At 41.8% G+C, this 21,475-nt stretch overlaps 1 protein-coding gene across 3 annotated transcripts in view; it reads left to right on the top strand.

Annotated features, from left to right (window-relative positions):
- C1H11orf24 (chromosome 1 C11orf24 homolog) overlaps positions 1 to 21,475 on the top strand; it is a 38,736-nt gene that overhangs the window by 14,502 nt on the left and 2,759 nt on the right. Inside the window, exons 2-4 of one of the 3 annotated variants that reach the window (XM_042437272.1) lie at positions 7,879 to 7,978; positions 15,574 to 15,823; positions 18,729 to 18,842. In XM_042437272.1, the coding sequence (XP_042293206.1) occupies positions 15,667 to 15,823; positions 18,729 to 18,842 (271 nt within the window). In that variant the 5' untranslated portion in view covers positions 7,879 to 7,978; positions 15,574 to 15,666. Of the gene's footprint in view, positions 1 to 7,878; positions 7,979 to 15,573; positions 15,824 to 15,864; positions 15,996 to 18,728; positions 18,843 to 21,475 lie in introns of those variants that run through there. The other 2 variants (XM_042437283.1, XM_042437261.1) reach the window with 2 other exon arrangements.

The raw sequence follows: 21,475 nt of genomic DNA, 5'->3' as shown, positions 1-21,475 counted from the left end.
GAGGGTCTTTCTGGTCCTTGGCTGAGCAAAGCATTTGCTGGATTTTCTTCGTCGGTTTGTAAACCATGTGCAGGTTGTGCTTCATCAATGCTTTGCCTGTTCTGTCTGTGACTCCTTTGATGCATGGTAAAAATACCTTCCCTTTGGGTGGCTGCTTGTCTTCCCTCCTCTGGGTTTTCCTGAGCCTGACAGCCTTCTGATGTTTGAGCTGGAATAGCCATTAGCTGTAGAGCCCGGTCCAGGTGCTTCAGTTCCTCATCCAAGAAGTGGGGTTCCAGTTGTGTTTTGCTCGGTCTACCAGTGTTTTGATTGTGCTTCTTTTTTGTCCTGGGTAATGGTTGGAGTTCTTGTGCACGTATCAGTGTGGGTTTTCGGTATACTGTGTGACTCAAATGTTGGTTCGGTTTGCGGATTACTAGGACATCCAAGAATGGCAATGTTCCTTCCTTTTCTTTTTCCATAGTGAACTGGATGTTGGGGTGGATGTTGTTCACATGGTTCAGGAATACAGCCAGATCTTCTTCTCCATGGCTCCAAATGGTGAAAGCATCATTCACGTATCGGAACCAAGTTGTGGGCTTTTTCGGTGCTGTTTCCAGGGCTTGCTTTTCAAAGTGTTCCATGTAAAAGTTTGCTATCACCGGGCTTTGGGGGCTTCCCATTGCTACCCCATCTCTCTGTTCGTAGAATCCATTGTCCCACTGAAAATAGCTTGTGGTGAGGCAATGTTTGAACACGACTGTGATGTCTTCTGGAAAAATCTGTTGGATAAAGTGTCCATTATGGAGACTTTGGTGAACAGGGGGACCACATCAAAGCTGATTAATATGTCTCCATGTTTTAGTTCAAGGTTATTGATTTTTCCTATAAAGTGAGCTGAGTCCTTGATGTAGTGGGGGTTCTGCCCTATATGGATTTGTAACTGTGTGGCCAGAAACCTGGCCAAGTCATATGTGGGGGATCCAGTGGCACTCACTATGGGTCGGAATGGAATGGAATCCTTGTGGATCTTGGGAAGTCCATATAGTCTTGGTGGGAGAGCCTGAGATTTGCACAAACTTTGTCTTGTGGTTGGCTGAATTGAGGAGTTTTTGATCAGGGTGTTCATTTTTCTGGTGATTTTGCTGGTTGGGTCTTGTTTCAGCTTTTTGTATACTATAGGATCCAGGAGTTCATTTATTTATTTATTTTGTTTGTATTGTTCTGTTTCCATGATTACTGTGGCATTGCCTTTGTCTGCTGGGAGAATGGTGATTTCTGGATCTGAATTGAGGTACTTGATGGCTTTTCTTTCTTTTTTGGTTATGTTGCTGGGAAGTGGTTTTGCCTTGCGCAGAATCCTTGCTGTTTCCCCTCTTATTTCTTCTGCTTCCTCCTCTAGGAGGTGGTGGAGGGTGGATTCCATCTGGGCAATGATGTCTTCAACAGGGATTCTGGTGGTGGTTACTGCAAAGTTGCCTCCTTTGGCCAGGATGGATGCTTCCTCATTTGAAAGTTGCCGCTGTGTGAGATTGATGATGGTCCGCGATGTATCCAATGTGGTTTTTAAGCTGGTTTTTATGGCATTTGTTGAATTTTTGTTTTTGTGTTTTGATGTGATCTGCCATATCTTTTTCCATTTTCCTGTAGGTGAGGCTGTCAATTTTGTCCCAGTCTTGGGTGTTCATATTTTTGGCTGATGCTGAGGTGGAGTGGAAGCAGTTCCTTGTCTATGTTGTCCAGTTCTTTGCGGGTGGTGTGTATTCTCTCCCATAACAGAGCATGTTCCATCCTGTTGTAGATGCGGTTGGCCCGTGGTGATTTGAAGGTCCTTTTTGCTGTGAGAAATTGTGGTATGGTGTCTGTGTCTCTGCAAGAAAGTTAGTGAGCAGAGTAGATGTGCTTTCCTGGTCTGGAGCTTTCCAGTCTCCAAGTGTCTTGGAACAATTTCTCCCTGTAGAGATTTCCAATGTGAAGTCGAAGGCTTTCATGGCCAGCATCCATAGTTTTGGAAACTGCTAGAACATGGCCACATAGCCCGAAAAACCCACAAAAAAACCATGGATGCCAGCCATAAAAGCCTTCGACTTCACAGTTTCAAGGTTATCTAGGTATAGGAGAGTTTGTAGCATAGGATCAGTCAGGGATGGATGTGGGTTGACCTCTAGATGTTGTTGAACTGCAGCTCCCATTTGGTGATGCTGGCTGGGGCTGATTCAACTTGTAGTGCAGTAACATTTGGAGGAGTGCAAGTTGTCCATCTCTACACTAAAGGTTCAGTAGGAAGCACAGGTCTTCTGCAACCCAGCCGTATTTCTTTATTTAAATATTTCTACGCTGCCCTCTATTGTGGGTGCTCAGGATGGCATACAATTAAAACAGTTTAAAACAATTGCAGATAAAAACAGCACTGTATTATCATTCTTCTCTGCTTTGTTCAGGCCTCACTTGGAATACTGCATCACAATTCAAAAATGAAGTTGAGAAGCTGGAGAAGAGGGTAACCAAAATGGGGAATGGTCTGGAAACCATGCCCTATGAGGAGTGACTTAGGGAGCTGTATGTGTTTAGCCTGGAGAAGAGAAGGTTAAGCGGTGATATGATAACCCTATTTAAATATTTGACGGGCTGTCATGCTGAAGATGGAGCAAGTTTCTTTTGTGCTTCTCCAGAGACTAAGCTATGGAGCAGTGGACTCAAACTACAGGAAAAGAGATTCCACTTAAACATTAGGAAGACCTTCCTGACAGTAAGAGCTGGTTGACAGTGGAACACACTCCTTCAGAGAGTGGTGGAGTCTCCTCCTTTGGAGGTTTTTAAACAGAGGCTGAATGGCCATCTGTTGAAAGTGTTTTGATTGTGTCTTCCTTCATGGCAAGGGGTTGGACTGGATGGCCCTTGTGGTCTGTTCCTACTCTATGATTGTAACAGAATTATTCTAAATAGGATTAAAGTATATTAAATAAATCACCAGATGGAAACAACCAAAAAGGCTAAAACAATTTAATACATGTACATGTACATGTCAAGAAATAATAAGTAATAAGATTCCAAACACTTTACAAAACCATGTTTTAAGTTGATGGCTAAAAGGAACCAATGTGGCACCAAGTGGGTCTTTAAGGAGAGGACATACCATAAATGTGGTACCACTGCAGAAAAAGGCCCTCTCTCATGTCCCTGTGTGATGTGTCATTCCCAGTAGAATTTAGCTTGAAGAATAAAAACACAAAGTTTTACCATAGATTGGCAGCAGCATACATACTTCCAAAGATGGATATCTGTAGAATAGTTTTAGCACCAGAACCCCTGCCAATCTGGCCTCCTAATCGATCTTACATGGCCCTCCAGTCAGGGGGAGGTAGATGAAAAATAGAACTGGTATTTGTTTGGCATTTGCACAGGTGTATTTTGAAGAGGAAGTAAAACAGGAATTAGAAATAGGTGTTGTTGTTACTGTGTGCCCTCAAATAGTTTCTGACCCTGAAGTGAACCTATCATGGAGTATTATTGGCACAATGTGTTCAGAGGGGGTTTGCCATTGCCTTCTTCTGAGTCTGAGAGAATGGGGCTAGCCCAAGGTCACCAAGTGAACGGTGTGGCTGTCACCAAAGTAGCTACATGGTAGCAAATATCTGATCTGTCTGGTTCACCACTACGTCTCACCAAGACAGCGAAAACCGCTGCTAGGGCTGTCCTACTTTAGACTATATTTGGGGGCTCATGTGACTGAATGCTCTTTTATACATGGGTGAACACACACCTTGGTCGTGGAAATCTAGAAGTGGAGAGGAGTCCTATCCCTGTCAGTCTGCTGGGCAAGTATGTTGTTTCTGGAATAGCCCTCATTGATGTCATGCAGTGTGAAACAATAGTCACAAAAGATGTTGAAGGCTTTCATGGCTGGCATCCATAGTTTTTTGTGGGTTTTTTGGGCTATGTGGCCATGTTCTAGAAGATTTTCTTCCTGACGTTTCGTCAGCATCTGTGGCTGGCATCGTCAGGGAATGCTTGCCTGGAAAAAAGTGGGTATATAGATATATACTGTGTGAGCCTGGGAATGCAGGAGTGATTTGCATGTGTATTTTTCTGTGCTGATGGCAGGCCTCAGGCTGGGAGGCTAATGCAAAAGAGGATTAATGTCTGCAAATTGGTGATCATTATCTGCTGGGAAAGCCCCTAACTCTGAGTGGTTTTGCATTTGCTGAGTCCTTATTTTGCTATTCCTCAGGACTGGTAGCATAAAATAGATTGTTAAGGTGGAGGTGGGCAAATTGCAGTTCTCCAGATGTTGTTGAACTCCAGCTCCAAGCAGCTGTAGTCAATATAACCATTAGTAAGTAATGCAGGGAACTGCAGTACAGCAACATCTGGAGTATCACAAAGTTCCTGTTGTTGGCATGAATGATAAGTAGACAGACTTTTGAAATCTTCCAACAGACTGAGGCCAGTTGGCTAGCAAGAGTATGTACCAATGAGACAAGGGCTGCCTGTGCTGTTGAACTCTTCCTTGTCATTGGCGGGATACAGACCGCCCCTTTGGAGCGGCCTGCACCCGCCCCTTTCCCTGACGGATTGGGGCCTCAGCTGCCACAGCAGCAGCTCCAGAGGCCCCGATCTACTGCTTTTCCTGGCCTTGGGGAAATGGCAAAATGCCGCTTCCCAGCAGCCCGGGAAGGGGAGTCCTTGGGGCTTCATGCCCCAAGGACACCCCGACAGTGGCGGGGAAAGGGAGAAAGGGGCTGCTCGGCCCCTTTCTCTTTGTATTGCTGGCGTGGCTGTTTAAAGGCCGCACCAGCAATACAACTGAAGGAGCATCCTGCAGCCAGAAGCACCCTGCAGCAGCACCAGGACATCAAGTCCGCGCTGTGCTGTTTGGCTGCGGCGCGGCCGTGACGTCGTAATGGTGGTGCCCATGTAGAAAGGGTGCCGCTATTACAACACCGCGGCCATGTACTAGGGTTGCGGGGCGTCTGGAAAGGACACTACAAGGCAACCCTAGTATGTATCCAGGCCGGCGCTTTGCGCCGGTCTGGATACTGCCATTGCCTCTCTTCTAAATGCCTTGCCCTCTTACTACATTCCTATGCCCTCCTGAACAACTTATTACTTCCTTTTACATACAGTAGCCCTTGGTATCTGTTGGGTTTTGGCTCCAGGACCCCTGTGGTTACGAAAATATGTGAATGCTCAAAATCTGATATGGGGAAGTAAAATGGTGTCCTTTATATAAAATGGCAAAATCAAAGTTGGCATTTTGGATTTATACACACACACACACACACACACACACACACACACACATAGTATATTTTAAAGACGTAGATGGTTGAAGCTACGGATACAGAATCTGCAGATACAGAGGCTGACTGTATGTTCTTTCTCTGTAAAATGTTGATCAGTTGCTATGACAAATGCCTCATTACCAGTAAATGTAAACTTGCACATTAAGCCACATGGTTTATGTTTGTATATTTAGTACATGCTTGTAACAGAGGCTGCACAACTCAGTTGCTTCCATGAAATCTGGATTACAGCTGCCATCAGTCCCAGTGTGGCAATGGTTGATGATGGGAGGTATAGTCTAAAAACATATTGGGAACACCAGGTTGCTCATCCTTGTTTTACAAAAAAAAATGTTCACTGGATATCTTTCAGCCATATAGGGCACACAGGGAGGATTATAGCTAGCAATATTGAACAGTAAAATCATGGATGTTCCACAAGACTTTTCATTGTTTTTCCTGTTAGCATATTAATATGGCTGCTCCCTTCTGGAAGTTATAGCTAACCTGATTCACATTGACTTCACAAAGAAAGAAAAAACAATGTGTTAGGAGATTGCCCTCTGAGTTTATGGCCTTCTAAATGCAGACTTCACTGAAGAGCCACTGGGGAAGTAAGCTTTGAGTTTCAAAGTTTTGTTAATTAGTTGCAATATGTGTGAAAAGTAACAAACTCTTCATTTCCTTATGGAGGCTGTGCATTTGCAATTTCACTTGTGCCTTTCAGTCATGATTAGGCCCTGGAAAGCAGCAGTCCAGTTTCAAGACAGACTTTTATTCCCTGGAGATGTTTGCATTGACAGATTGATTGTCCAGTGCTGGCTTTTATAACCAGAGCACATGGCAGTTCATTTTTCTTTTTATTAAACTAGATTGTTTCAGATATACCTAACCAAGTGACATTTCATAAATGGAGACTGTAGCCTAGTCATTTTTCATAGGGAAGCCTTCAAAGAGCAATGCAGTCTACCGTAGCGGCTTCTGGAACATATTGGCAAAGTGTTGTGTGGGTGCTATGGTAGGGGTGGAAGAATAATTCTGAGCAAAGTTAAAGCTTTACATGCATCCTCTTTGCTAACATGGACAGGGGACACACATTTCTTAGTGTGACTTTGTGTCATTCTCTTTCTTGTTTCCAAAGTCTCTTTCAAAATGTCAACTACCTTCCAGTCTTTTTCATATGGATTCATGTGCTGAGGAGTCTATCACAGAAAAGGAGTTAGTTATAGTGGATTTTGAGCCGTGCTTTAGAACAGGGATGGGAGGACCAAGTGGGACTACCAGAGGATAAGACCAGTACTAGAGTTCCCTGTACGGCCTGCAAGCTTCTTCTGATATTATTGTCATTCTGCAACAAGCATTAAGAAGCTGTTTAACCCTGGCAAGGTGTTCTGTGTAATTAAGCTGAGCTTTGCAGTCTGAAAATCAGTTGTGAAGAACCAGGCTGTGCTTTGCCATCTGAGAAGCTGAGGCTTGCTCCAAGTGGACACATGTAAAATTGAGGTGTGCTTCATATATGTGGTGAGAAATGGTCAAATTGGTAAGAATTACATCTGACAATACCCAGTTTGCATTGGTTCTACTTGTACCTGCAGCCTTGCCCACTGCTAGAATGCAGATCCTAATACTCTTCCCAAACTGGAACAAGGCTTGTGAGCTGAAAAATGCTTCCCACCTGTAGTATATGTGCTTGGTCTCTGTGCCTCACTTACTGAGCTCCATGACCTAGAACATGTGTTGTGTCCCTTGTGAGCCACATCTCACAAGAAGAGATGGTGATCTGCAGGCTTGCTATCTGTTAAGTAAAGGCTGCAAAATTACTTCTTTGGACTGCAACTGCCAGAATTCCCAACCAATATGGGGGTACTGTCTTAGGAATTCTGGGGGTTGTGGTCCAAAGAATTTTCCATGCACTTCTTTTAGGGAGGCTGATCTGTCCTGATCTTCTCATTGAAGAGCCCATGATAAGCTGAAAAGGAACTCTATGATTCATTATAAAAGTTTGAAGGGTACAAGAGGAAGCCATTTACCTCCTACTCAGTAACTGCATGCCGTAGCATAATGGACACTAGCCTAACCCAGTCTCTCTTTTCATTTCCATGGGGAGAAAATAGTCAGTTAAAGATTAGAGACATGGATCTGGGAGGAAAACATAGTATCTCTGACATTGTGTTGACAGTAAGCCATAACAAGTTCACATAGTGGTTCAGATAATAATTACTCAAATTTGATAAGTCTGACCACATTTCCTCACTTCACTCCACACAATCAAGTTGATTGGTAAGAAATGGAATGAAAATAATGAAACAGACTGATAATTTGGTCCTCCTGAAAAGGTAGGGCAGATTGAATTATTCACAGGCTGTCCCTTAGTTAACATTTTCATAGCAGAAAAGGAAGAACAAGGATGTCTGTGCAGCTGAAATAGGAATTCTGGGGGTGGGGTGGTGGTCAGAGAGCACTGGGTACTTCTGTATGGCAACATTGAAAAAAACTTTTTTAAAATTTGCACCATCCTTGAGCAATGGTTATTGCTGGGCAAGTAATATAAAAAGATGACATGTGCATTCTGACTAAACCTGGTAAGATAATGGTGTTTGTTCATACCTAACAGGTTTGTGTTACAATAGCTGTGGAAACTACAGATTAAGAGTGAGGAGGGAGACCACAAAAACAAGATGACAGCAGGGAGAACCCAGGATGCAGAAACTTGGGTAGGAAGATCATCTAAATTCTCAGTAATTCTCAGTGAGTGAATCTGTGAAGGCTGCCGGTTATGGAGAAAAAGATTGGTGTGGAAGAAGTCAGAAGATAAAGCCAATCAACATAGCACAGGGTTTATTCTGTGCCTTTTGTTCATCAAAATTACAGTTGTAAGTGATGTCTAGAAAAACTTTAGTGGCATCTTAGGAAGCATGTTTTCATTACAAAGAGGTAACCATTTTTGAGAGGTTCTAAGAAGTGGAGTGAAGGAGGCAGCAATGGAAACCATTGGAAAGGCAGTTGGAAAGTGTGTGTTGGCATCTTTAGTTTTTCCATGGAGAATAATCTGAAAGAATAATTGAGAAAAGATGCTATGCTGCTCTAGCTGCTGTACTCCATGGCTGGGTTTCTGAGCTTGCATGTCATTTGTCTGCCATTCTCTTGCTCTCCCTTTTTCACTCTTTACAGGAAGCAAGTATCTTGCTTATGGGATTGTGAGCACAAAAGGAGAGAGAGAGGCAAGCCCAGCCTGAGAAGAAAGAAAGTGGGCCAGATGGAAAGAAAGGTCTTGTCTGCCAGAGCCAGACTAGAGGCCAGCAGTCCCCAATGACAGCCATACCAAGGCTGTTACTGACTTCTATGCAAGCATGAGCTGAGCCTTTCCCCAGCAGAGAAAAGTGCTTCTCCGTGCAGATCATAAAAATCTGGGTGGAACATGTATTTTTAAAACAATCCATCAGAAGCCTGGGCAGATGTTCTTAGTATTTATAGGCCTGAATTATGTGACCAAAAGATTACTGTTTAGCTTGGGACATGTCAGAAATCTGTTCAGGGCTATTTATGGTGTGTAAGAATTAAATCTTTCCAAGAGTTGTTTCACATCATTGTGATACATGTAGAGCCTACATCCAGTAGAGCATTGGCTGCAGTGATGTGTTACACTCCACACCGGAGTTTGAAATGTTTTGTGCTGTTAGTAGATTCTGCAGGGTTGAGCCAAATTCCTATACGCTTCTTTGGCATCTCATTCACCACTGCTTGACATCCTACAAAACACCACCTCCTCTTCAGGCAAATATTGATTCTGCTTCTTCCTCAACTTGAAGCCATGTTGTTGTTGTCTTTTTTATACAATGAAATTGCTTCTCTGAAAATGCATCATTCCACTTAATATCATAGCTGTTGACTTGACAAGTGATTTTATTTTGGAATTCTTGACCATATGTTACATTCTGAAACAGAGAAAAGGTTAATTTAATAGATATTTTGCAAAAGAAAACCAACAATTAGTGTCCTGAAAACTCCAGCAGCTTGAATATGTGAAGAAATGTTTCTGAACTGTTGGCAGACATTGACTGGAATCCTATTAGGGATGTATAGACATGTAAATTTCCCTTACATGTATATATGACCTTTTTGGGGTGCTGCAGGGGTTGGTATTTCCTTCCTCTGCAGGGGGCCCAAACCACATGCCAACTTATTGAACAGTCTCTGAAGGCTATGCAGCCATTTCTTGCTTCCTGGAGAGCAAGAAGGATTGCAAAAGTGTCTCCCCATAGCTAAATGTAGAATGATGACACCCGTGCTGAGATTCATAGGGGTACTGTGGAGGTCTCAGTTTGACATGACCATCCTGCTGTTCCTCACATTTATTGTGTCCTTGAAAGAAGAGGGTCAAATCATAATGGTAGTATATGCTTTGTGTGCATAAAGTACCAGGTTCAGTCCCTGGCATCTTTGGGGCAGGGTGGATGACTTTTGCTTGAAAACCTGGAGAGCTGCTATCTGGAAACACTGGGTGTGACAATGATATGACACTCTATAAGGATGTTTTCTATTTCCATAAGGATCTGTTCCCATAATTCAGAAACTTATTTCTGAATCCAAAAATGTGGGTTAACTTTGGTTGCATAATAAAGTGACAATGCATTTCTTTTTCCCATGTGTCCCACTTTCAATGGCATGATCGTTCCCTTCAGCCTCTGACCATCTGTTTGAAGCTTTTATGGCATCGATATTTTATCATTCAAAAACATCCAGAGGCACTGTGAACTCATTTCTGAATAGAAGAAGGGCATTGAACCTAATTTTATCTTTGTAGACTGCTTCAGCCTGCATTGTACATTTCACTGGGTTTGAGAGACACAGTTTGCATATGACTCCTTTTGTAATTCAAAGGGGAGCTCCCATGGCTGCTTTTATTAGGATGCTTGTATGAACTTGGAGAAAGTTACATCACATGACAAAGTTGCAACCTAATTATATCTGGAAAGATTTATTCCATTCCATCTTAATGTAGAAACATTTTGCAGATAGATGTGCAAGATGTTAAGAACCATGCCTTTGTTCAGAAACTTAATGCATGTCCTTGCAAAAAATAAACAACAGACCATGACATCCTCTTGGAACACCTGAGAGAGTTAGGAATTGGAGGCACTGCTTTGCAGTGGTTCCGTTCTTTCCTCTCAGGTAGATTCCAGAGAGTGATGCTCAGGGTCAGTTGCTCTTCAAAAACAGAGCTTAATTGTGGCGTCCCTCAGGGCGCCATCCTGTCTCCAATGTTATTCAATATCTATATGAAGCCGCTGGGAGAAATCATCCATAGACATGGAGTAGGGTGTTATCAGTATGCTAATGATACCCAAATATACTTCTCCATGTCTTGGTCATCAGCAATGAGGACAGATGGCATTTCTCCCCTCAGTCAATGTCTTGCAGCAGTAATGGACTGAATGAGGGAAAACAAGCTCAAGCTGAATCCAGACAAAAGGAAGTAGTTACGGTAGGGGGCCCCAAACCAGGTATTGGGCTGCAACCTCCAGTCCTTAGAGGGGTTCACTCTCCCCTCAAAGGACTGTGTTTGCAGCTTAGGGGTGCTTCTCGACTCGTCGCTTCAGATGAGAAATCAGGTGAATGCAACAGTCAAGAGTGCCTGTTATCAGCTTCGGCTGATACGTCAGCTGCGCCCTTTCCTGGAGCCAGGTGACCTTGAAACTGTAGTACATGCACTGGTAACCTCAAGACTTGATTTTTGCAAAGGGCTTTACATGGGGCTACCCTTATGCCTAGTCCGGAAACTTCAACTGGTACAAAATATGGCAGCCAGATAGATTACAGGAACAACTAAGAGTGACCATATTACACCAATACTGAAATCACTCCACTGGCTGCCTATTCGTTTCCAGGCACAGTACAAGGTGTTGGTCATTGCCTTTAAAGACCTCCATGGCTTGGGCCCAACCTACTTAAGGGATCACCTCCTTCCATATAATCTGCCCCATGTGCTCAGATCCTCTGGGAGGAATTTGTTGCAGTCCTCAAAGACCAGATTGACGGCGACCTCCCAGAGGACTTTTTCTGCGATCGCTCCCACTTTATGGAATAGCCTGCCGGACAAGATCCGTCAAATTACCAACCTAGAGAGCTTCAAAAAAGCTGTCAAGACGGATCTCTTCCGGCAGGCCTTCCTGGAATAGAACCCGGCCATATAATGCTCCCCCCACAGACATATATAAGAGAGGACTCTGCCCACCGTTATTTTATTATTGTATTGTTTTTAGATTTTATCACCTGTAATTTTAATGGATAGAATTGTTTAATCCTTTTTTTAAGGGGGGGATTGTATATATTGTATTTTTTAAGGTTGTACGCCGCTTTGATTGTGGTAACAAAAAGCGGGATATAAATTAAAGTTTTATAACTTATTATTTTGCTTAGGTGAGCATCTGCAAGTCCAATTTGGTGGTCCCTCTGCATCAGTAGGGGTTCGGTTCAGGAGCCTCGCACAGATGCTAAAAATGCAGATAATTGTGCCCCATATTATTCAATGCCAGCAACATAAATGTGCACACTTCAGCATGTGCATATCCATGTCACCACCACTGAATAATATGGGATGTGCCCATCTGTGAGCAGTCAGATTTGTGGATCAGGAGTCTGCCAATGGGGGGGGGGGGGGGGGGAGGGGGTTTATTGTAAACGTTGGTCAGTCTTAATGATAATGGTGTGTGTGTGGGGGGGTATTTTCTTATCATTAGTGAATAATAAGGGGGTCCATCTAACATTTAAGAGAGATGCTTCTGTAAGATGCCAAACTCCAGTTATTTGAATTAAAAATAGTCCAGGTTTATTATGATGCACATTCTTCCAGGATTAATTTATGCTATGATAACTTTGTTAATCTTCAAAGTACCACGAGTCTGTTTTCACTACAGTGGACTAAAATGGTTACTCCTCTGGAAGCTGAATAACAAAATCTTTCTTGTGCAGTGATTTTTATTTTATTTTAATTTATTTTTTGCTCTTTAATGTACTACAGATTCTCCAGCCCAAGAAAGCCAAATGTATATTCCAGTACCTCCCTCCAAGCACAGAGCATGTGTCCCTACTCACATCATAAATGTTAGCACAGTTCAGTTTTCTCTTATACAAATAAAATGTTAAAAGCTGCAATGTGGTAAGACTGCTATATACAGAGTAGGGGTTTTCAGAAAAGAAGACACAGGAAAGCTTTTTAGCAGAGCAGACAGCCTGTTACATGTATGTCAACAACATATTTATCATACTCCCTATTACTACAGATTGAGTCTCCTTTATCCAGAATTCCAAAATTGAAATGCTCCAAAACCCAAAACTTTTTAGTGGGTGGCAGCTTTACTTTCTGATGGTTCAGTGTGTACAAACTTTGTTTTATGCACAAAAATTATTAAAATATTGTATAAAATTACCTTCAAGTCATGTGTATTAGGTGTATATGAAATTTAAATTAATTTTGTGTGCAGACTTGGGTCCCATATCCAACATATTTCATTATGTACACATATGTAAATATAGGTATGCCACAATCCAAAAAAAATCTGAAATCCAAAACACTTCTAGTCCCAATCACTGAAGATAAAGGAGACTCAACCTGTATTGAGATTGTTGGTGGAAATGATGGCTTCCAAATGGATTACACCTTCCATGAAGAGTATTGTAATTATTCATGATGGGATGGGCATCTACGTGGAAATCTAAATTTTAAACGTTTTAAGGATTTCTTGATATTAAATCCTAGATCTGCTTGCTTATTTACTTAGAAAACATTAAGCAAGCAAGTAACATGAACAACCCCAAAGAGAATCATAAAAGTAGCTACCGTATATCTACTCATCTATAAATCTAAAGATTTATGCCTAAAAATTAACCCCAAAATCCCAGGTCAACTTATTTACCAGTCACTATGGTAAATGTGGAAAACAGTGTCCAACAGACTGGAAACGCTCAATAAAGATATCAGTCCACAAGAAAGGAGATACAAAAAACTGCAACAACTATAGGACGGTAGCACTAACCTTACATGCAAGCAAAATAATGCTCAAAATTCTGCAGCATAGACTCCTAACATACATAAAGAGAGAAATTCCAGCGGTGCAAGCAGGATTTAGAAACAGAAGGGGCACTAATAACCACATTGCAAACATGTGATGGCTAATGGAGAACACTAAAGAATTCCAAAAAAGAATCAGCACATGTTTCATAGACTACAGCAAAGCATTTGATTGTATAGCTCACAAAAAGCAATGGAATGCACTCAAAGATATGGGTGTGCCACTATATCTGATAGTTCTGATGAGGAATCTACCAAGGACAGGAGGCCAACATCAGAATTTGAGGAAACAGAGTGATTCCCAATAGGAAAAGGGTTCAGGCAAGGCTGCATCCTATGACCTTACTTGTTTAACTAATATGCTGAAAACATAAGAAAAGCAGAATTAGAATCAAAAAAAGGAGAAGTGAAGATAGGAAGAAGGAACATTAACAACCTAAGATATGCAACCGATACCATAATATTAGCAGAAGACATTCAAGAATTGGAACAGTTAATAAGGAAAGTCAAAGATGAAAGTGCAAAGGCAGGTCTGATGCTGAACATAAAGAAAACAAAGATAATGACCATGGAGGAAATACACAACTTCCATCTAGACAATGAGAAAATTGAAATAGTTAAAGAATTCCCATATCTAGGATCAAACATTGACCAGAATGGAGACTCCAGTCAAGAAATAAGAAGAAAACTAGGAATGGGAAGGGCAGCTATGAAAGAACTGGAAAAGCTACTGAAGAGCAAAAATATACAACTGAGCACTAAAGTCAGAATTGTTCAGGCCATTGTATTTCCCATTACCATGTACAGATGTGAGAGGTGGACAGTACAGATGTGAGAGTGGACAGCAGACAGAAAGAAAATCAACTTATTTGAAATGTGGTGTTGGGGAAGAGTACTTAGGATACTATGGACAGCCAAGAAAACAAACAAATGGGTTCTTGAACAGATCAGACCAGGGCTCTTCATGGAAACTAAGATGCTCACGTTGAGACTATCATACTTTGGCCAATCAATCCGGGAGGGTTATGGATAGTGCTTTTTGGAGATGTCTCATACACAGAATCTCCATGAGTCAGTACTAATTCAAGGGCAGCTAACAACAACAAATGGTAATGTGATAGCAGCTCTTTCCGATTTCCCCATGCAGTTCAAAGAGGAGTTTATTTCTCTCCAGAGCCAAGCAGAAAGAGTCCTGGGTGACTGAAGCAAAAAGCCTCAGTTCGAGTCTCTCTTGCCACATGCACACATACACACTGAAGGAACCTCCGTAATTTGCCCTTGAACTAGCCATGGGTCATGGCAAAACCCATAATTTTGACCTTGACTTATACATGAGGTCGACTTATAGTTGAGTATATATAGTAGATTGTGGGAGGTGGAAAGGGGAAGGTTTTCCTATAACAGGATATTTGGTCTGTTTTGGTTGGCTAAGGTGCTGGAGAGGGAACCGTACTAAAGTTGCTTTTCGCTTAACAAGATAATTATGATCAGCAGCAAAACTGATCATGCAATATTTCAGCCAAGGCAGTAAAGGAGCACTTCAAGTGTCTCCTAAGATCTATTTGGGAAAGTATTGATTAACAAAGAAATTAAAATATTTTTCCTAAGGAATATTTTATCTTCCATTTCTGGCCTATGTCATTCTGCACATGTTGCATATTGGAAAAATTCAGATGGACCACTTGCTTGGGGATAGGTAGTAAAATAGGAGGAAATACTAAAGGTGTTGTAGACTGTTTTTCCATAGCTAGGGGTGAAGGATAAGAATATGAAACTACAGTTGCCCCTCCTAACTCGTGGATCTGAGATCCGTGACCTCGAATATCTGTGGAGGGGCGACCCCACTGTCATTTAGCTGTGTGGAAGTCCTGTAGGACTGGCTGTCTTTCTCCCCCCCATCCCAGTCATTCAGAAAATTGAAGGGCCTGGTCATCCATAGCATTCCCCCCATAGTCAAGACCTGTTTAATACTTTTAAAAGCTACATGCCTAGCTGTGCCAGAGGCCATTCTGTTTTCTGAGAAGCTAAAAAACAATGTTCCAAATGAAATGAAACTGTTGTGGCATGCTATGTTATCAGTGCTTACAGCTTTTTAATACTTTTAAACTACTTGTGCAGTCTGGTTTGGGGAATTCTGGGGGGGAGGGGAAGAGCTGCAGCAAACAGCTGGGCAAAGGCTGCATACAATATGTCACTCAAAAATCTGAAAAGTATATTTTGGCAATTTTCCTTTTGCAGATGTGTCACTTAAGGGCCTGACTGACAGCAACTGGTAAATCTGGTGAACACCATCCAGAGAAGTTTCATCTCCTTCCAGAGCAACCCTTCAAGATGTGGGTGGCTCTTGTTTCTTGCTTCCTAATTTCCTTGGGTGTGTCTGAAAGTGAGAGCTCTGTCTTGAGGGAGAGTTGGATCCAGGTAACACACATACACCCCCTCAGTAGTGTAAAACACTGTGAACAAGCTTGTAAAGGACTCACAGCTTCAGGTAAGTCTGCCTTGCTGTACTGTAAATGTTTTCTTTTGCAGGGAACTGGGTTCTTCAGCCTACATCTTTTGCAGCATTTGTAATTACAGCTTCTGTATGCAGCAGCTAAATGACTTCACAGCTTCAGCTAAATTGAAAACAGAGAAGGGACTGGCCAGACTTTTACAACACAGTAAGCACAGAAGAGTCTTTGTAAGGCGGACCAGCATGGAAACTGTTACATTACTTAACGTGCTCCACAGCCAGAAGTCTAAATTTGGTGATGTTTCACATTCCTGTGTGTCTTTCTTGCCATATTATTGGGAGGCCTTGGAAAGTATTTAGAAGCAAATGTAATCTGGATTTCAGGGGTCACTTCTGCCAACCCTCTTGCAACTTGAGGATGTTATAGACATACATTGTCTCTAGTAGTGTCTCCTTATTTAAAACAAACAAAAAACTCAGATGTCTTGTTGGAAGACTCAATTTTCTAGAGTCAATACTGCCCCCATAATGTTTGTGAACTGCAGTCCCCATTATCCTCATTAATTATGGCACTGAGATTGGTAGAAGTTGTAGTCCAGCCACATCTGGAGGGCCACTGGGTCACCATTCCTAGCCTAGTTTATCATTAGTATGCAAAGGGATCTTGTAGTACCTTTAAGACTAACTGAGCGAAAGAAGTTGTAGCTTGAATTTTCACAGACTGGATCTATGAAAGCTTAAGTTACAGCTTAGTTTGATCAATTAGTCCCAAAGGTACTACAAGATCCTTTTACATATTGATATTCCAGACTAACATAGCTATTTCTCTGAATTCTAGCTTAGTATTAGTTAGTCTTGTTGCCAATTGAAAGATATTCATGAGCTGTATCTTCATTACCGTTGTAGCAGTTTCATACCACTTTAACTGACATTGCTCTACCTTATGAAGTCCAGGAAGTTCGAATTAACTGAGGGACTTAGATATCCCTGCCAGAGAAGTCTAGTACAAAGCAATTCAGAGAGTTCTAAATATGTACCTTACCAAGCTACCATATATACTCGTCTATAAGTCTAAAGTATTAAAAAGCTGTAAGCACTGGTAACATAGCATGCCACAACAGTTATTTTAACTGACATAATCTCGCCCTGATCCGAAGGAAGAGGCGGGAAATTTTATCCTTGACCTATCCACGGGTCATGGCAAAATCTGTAATTTTGACCCCAAAATCTGATCTCGATTTATACATGAGGTTGACTTATAGTTGAGTATCTATGGTATAAATCCCAGGATTCTATAGCATGGGTCCATGATAATTAAAATGGTGGCAGGCTATAGCACAAGTACACAAACAGTCTCACTGCCTTATGGCAACATCTTTGATCTTTGCATTTCTGCCCCTCAAACCTCTTAAATGAAACATGTCCCAACATTTTGCCTTTTTGTCATGTGGTGTGAGTTTCCAGATTTTTATGCAAAGAGGTTGCCTGTCCGTTGCCAACTGGAAGTGGTTCTCCACAGCCTCAGGCATAGTCCTTATGCAGTCCTGCTGCCTGAGATGCTTTTAATAGATGATACCAAGGATAGTTTTGAGGGTGTTATGCATGCAAACATATGCTCTGCAGCTGAGTTGGATCCTCTCCCACTTGACTGAAAATGCAGGTCTTCTATGCCTTTGTAGTTGCATTTTCTATATAAGTCTCTCCCCCCCCCCCCCCGAAGGAATTGCTTGGGAGGTTGGATGCTTTCTGCCCTACTAACAACGTACACTGTGACATATTACCTTTATTATTAATACTTTGGCTCCAGTTGTGATGGCTTGCACAATGAACCAGTACTTTTCTTGTTCCTCCCCTTTCTTTATGTCTAATAACTTTAAGCAGTGTTGTTGTCATATAATTGCAATCCAGTATCATCCTATCTTCCTAGATTGGATAATTTATTTATTTTTTTAGGAAAAACAGTTTGGACAGGTAAAGTGATAGCTCCATACCATCAGTTAAGAGGTTTCCCCACTTTTTTTTTGGGGGGGGGGGGGGGTTGGGCTAGTTCTCCGTTTTTATTGTTTGAAATTTCAGCAAGTGGATTAATGGCGAATAGCATCTGAATTGCCCCATCAATAGCTTTCCTTAATTGCTCCTATGCTAGTTTAAGAGGTGGGGTCTTAATTACTGATTTTGGTGCAGTACACTAATTAAGGCCTCCTAGAATAGAAACTCATAAAAAGAGGCAAATTACCATTCACCACAGATCTCATAGCCCTAATCAACAGGCAGGATAAGTAAGGAGGAACTTTTAAATTAACATGTACTTATTCACATATTCAGGACTCCCTGCATCAAACTTGGCCATACAGAGGGGTTTGCTGGATGAGTGGCCTGCTTCATTAAGTATATATAGAACTTCCAGTTTCATTTCATTTTCAGCTGATTAGGAAGGAAGGATTCCTGAGCTGGTCCATTGGTAAAGCTGTTAAAGACTTGAAATAGAAACAGTTGTGCTTTTGTTTAACTTTGGTGGTGGGGTAAATCCATAGCTTGGGAAAGTTGTGGGAGGCTTTGGACTACAATTTCCAGAATTCACCAGCCTGTGACCATGTTGGCTGACCATGTATGGAAGCTGTAGTGCAAAAAAGTAAATTTTCAAAGCTCTGCACAAAAGTGGCAAAAAGAAAACCAACAAAGCAATAGTGAAACAGCAGAGTGGTTAAAAAGAAAAACCAGAAAAAGTCAGTTCAGCCTAACCAAAGTATGGGTCCCTCCAGATTTTTACCATTTTAACTCCCATTCTTACTAGTCATTGGCCATTACTGGCTGGAGGAGAGGTTAGATGTGGCATTGAATGGCCTGCCTTGCCTGGAATAAACTGGAATGCTTAATCTAGTATAGGGTGTGCTTTTTTTCCAGATGAGAGTTATGATCTGCTTTCCCTGTGGTATTCTAGGTCATCACTACTGCTGGTCGGTGCTGTATCAAAGCCGCTGTGTCCTCTTACGCTGTCCCCAACTGAGTGCATGTCAGAATGCCAGCACACAGGATATCAAAGAACTCATGGGAGGTAACACGAACTTAACAGAAGGCTTTCTTGGTTCAATCCACTCCCAAAATACTCCAAAAGTTTTACTCACAAGGCAATATTCTGTTATTTCAGGGGTGCAAACCCTGCAACCCTTCAGATGCTGTTGGACTGGAAGTCTCAGCAGCCTATAACCAACATAGCCATTGCTGAGGAATTCTGGGAGCTGCAGTACAACAAGTTCTCGAGGACTACATGATTCTCAAACTCCTTTATCCTATTTAACTTCCAGAGGTTGCAGTGTTTAAAAGGGGGCTCTGGGGGATTGTCACAAGTTTAGACAGAGAGGTAACAGCCCTTATGAACTGTTATTACAGACTTTTTTTTTGTAGATTGATTGTTTATCTTAAAATATATGCCTCCTGATTGTTTAGGCAGAACAGCCATTTATGAGCGTTTAGGATAAAACAGATATAACAAAATAGTACAGTGCACCCACATCATACACAGCTTTCAGCTTATGCTGAAAGCTGCGCACAGGAAAAGGCAATGGTGCACAAGCCTCATTGTTTTCAATGAGGCTTGAACATTCATGGAGTTTCCTTTATGTGGGGGGGTCTGGAACGGATCCCCACATAAGGGAAAGATGCGCTGTATAATCAGACAACTATACCAACAGTAGTAAAAGCAAAAGAAGGAGAAAATCAGAGAGTTAATGAACATACAACTCAGATGCCTGATAAAATTATATAATTTTCATTGCCCACTGAAAAGAAGGGGCTCAGAAGCAGGGGTATTGTTCCAGTTTATATTAAAAAATGCAGTTTAGGAAGAGACCCTGGCCCCAGAACCATCTAGAGCTTTAAATATAAATGCCACCTTACTAAATTCCCAACTGTAGTTTGAAAATGCAGCTGAGAACATTTCTCTTAAACAGTACTGCACCTGGCCTACTAAGAGGTCAGTAGGCAAATCTGGCAAAGTAACCACTAAGTTTATATTATTTTGGGATGCTTGAGAGGGCAGGAAATAGAATCCTTATATCCTGCCCTGCACCAGGTGAGAATAAGAAGCTGTAAGAACATGTAGAAGATGGAGGGGCCTACTGATCTGAACTCAAGACCTCATGCAATGCCCTAATTTTGGGAGGCCAGAAGGAAGAAGGTGGACTGAGGATCATAGAACTGAGTGTGCAGTGGTTTACTCCTGGGAGGAGGGTGGCAGACAACAGGCCTCTTGCTCAGAGTCACATAACCTGGAGGCTGGAAGCTGTCGTGACTGACACAAGGCCCCTAGGATATTTTAATCTAGTGAAGGAAATTAAATCCTATAGAAATGAAACCACATGGTTTGAAACAGTTGTCCCAAGTTCATAAGTGCCACTTCCATTCCACCTTTGTAGTTTTTGGTTTGTTTTGCATCCATAATTTCCTAGACCAGAAGAGGAAGTCTTGGCATTAGTATTCTCTTGGCTGTCAAGCCAAAGCTTAGAGGCTGGGTGTGTAATCAGAATGGTTTTAGCAGTAGTGGCTAACATTGGATTTAACCGCAGCAGGGGGCCTTCTGTTCTAATTCAAAGTGACACCATAACAAAATGGAGCATGTTAGGAAATGGGGCAACAACCTTATAAAGCATATGCATGAACTCTACTGTACATATGTTGTTTTTTACAAAGCTACTTTTCATGGTTGTTTGTGGTCCACAAAAGGTTTTTCAAGGATTTAGCAATCATGTTAAGTTGAACAGATTCTTACATCCAAGAGACAGCAGTACTAATGAGAACTATGTGTTCTTGGTTTCAGCTGTGGCTTTTAAAAAAGATATTCAAATATTAAATAAATTGAATTAAGAAGTCTTAAAAAGGGATTTGAGGATGAACTGCAGAAACAATAGGCAAATTATACCCAGGAAGCTCAATATAGTTTCCAAGTGCTATCTGCTTAGCCCAGAGCAGGGGAAATTTCACTTGTCCAGATATCGATGAACTACCATGCTTACCATTCCCCACCAAGCTGGCAAAGGCCTTTGAGACCCGAAATCCAAAAAAATTTGGAGGACTACAGGTTTCCTGCCTGTTGTTCAGTCCTCAGTATGTCCCTTGAGCATTTCCCATCCACCTCCATCAGTGATACAGCTCAGTCACCATATTCTGTAGAGACAAAGGCACAGGCACTGAGATCCTATTTATTTATTTATTTATTTAGAGTATTTATACCCCGCTCTTTAGCTACAAAGGCTCTCAGAGCGGCTTACATTTTATTATTAGACAGTTCCCTGTGCTCAGGCTTACAATCTAAAAAGACATGACGCAAAAAGATAAAAGAATGGTGATGGGGAAGGGGTTAAATTCATTGGTTCGTCTCTCCCTCTGGGGCCATGGCAGATGGGCTAGAGGATCCTAATACTACCACAAAGCTTTGGGCCTCTTTAGCACCACAGCAGATCATTGGCAACAGCCAGACATAAGCTGTCTGTTGTGCCATAATTCCAACAAAGCCCATTTTTGCTGTTCATATTAGAAAAGAGAGGGGTTAAAGATCCATATCTTTGTGCTTTGGTTTGTATGGAAGTTTCAGTGAATAAAAGTAGTATTACTGTCCATTCATCCCTCACTCAGTTTCTGATAGTAGGCCTGTAAAATATTTTGCCAGTCTGATGTGAATGATAAATATAT

The sequence above is a fragment of the Sceloporus undulatus genome, chromosome 1 (genome assembly GCF_019175285.1).
Source record: "Sceloporus undulatus isolate JIND9_A2432 ecotype Alabama chromosome 1, SceUnd_v1.1, whole genome shotgun sequence".
Lineage (NCBI taxonomy): Eukaryota > Metazoa > Chordata > Lepidosauria > Squamata > Phrynosomatidae > Sceloporus > Sceloporus undulatus.
The sequence above is the reverse complement of the archived record's forward strand: the minus strand, read 5'-3'. Positions and strand labels throughout refer to the sequence as shown.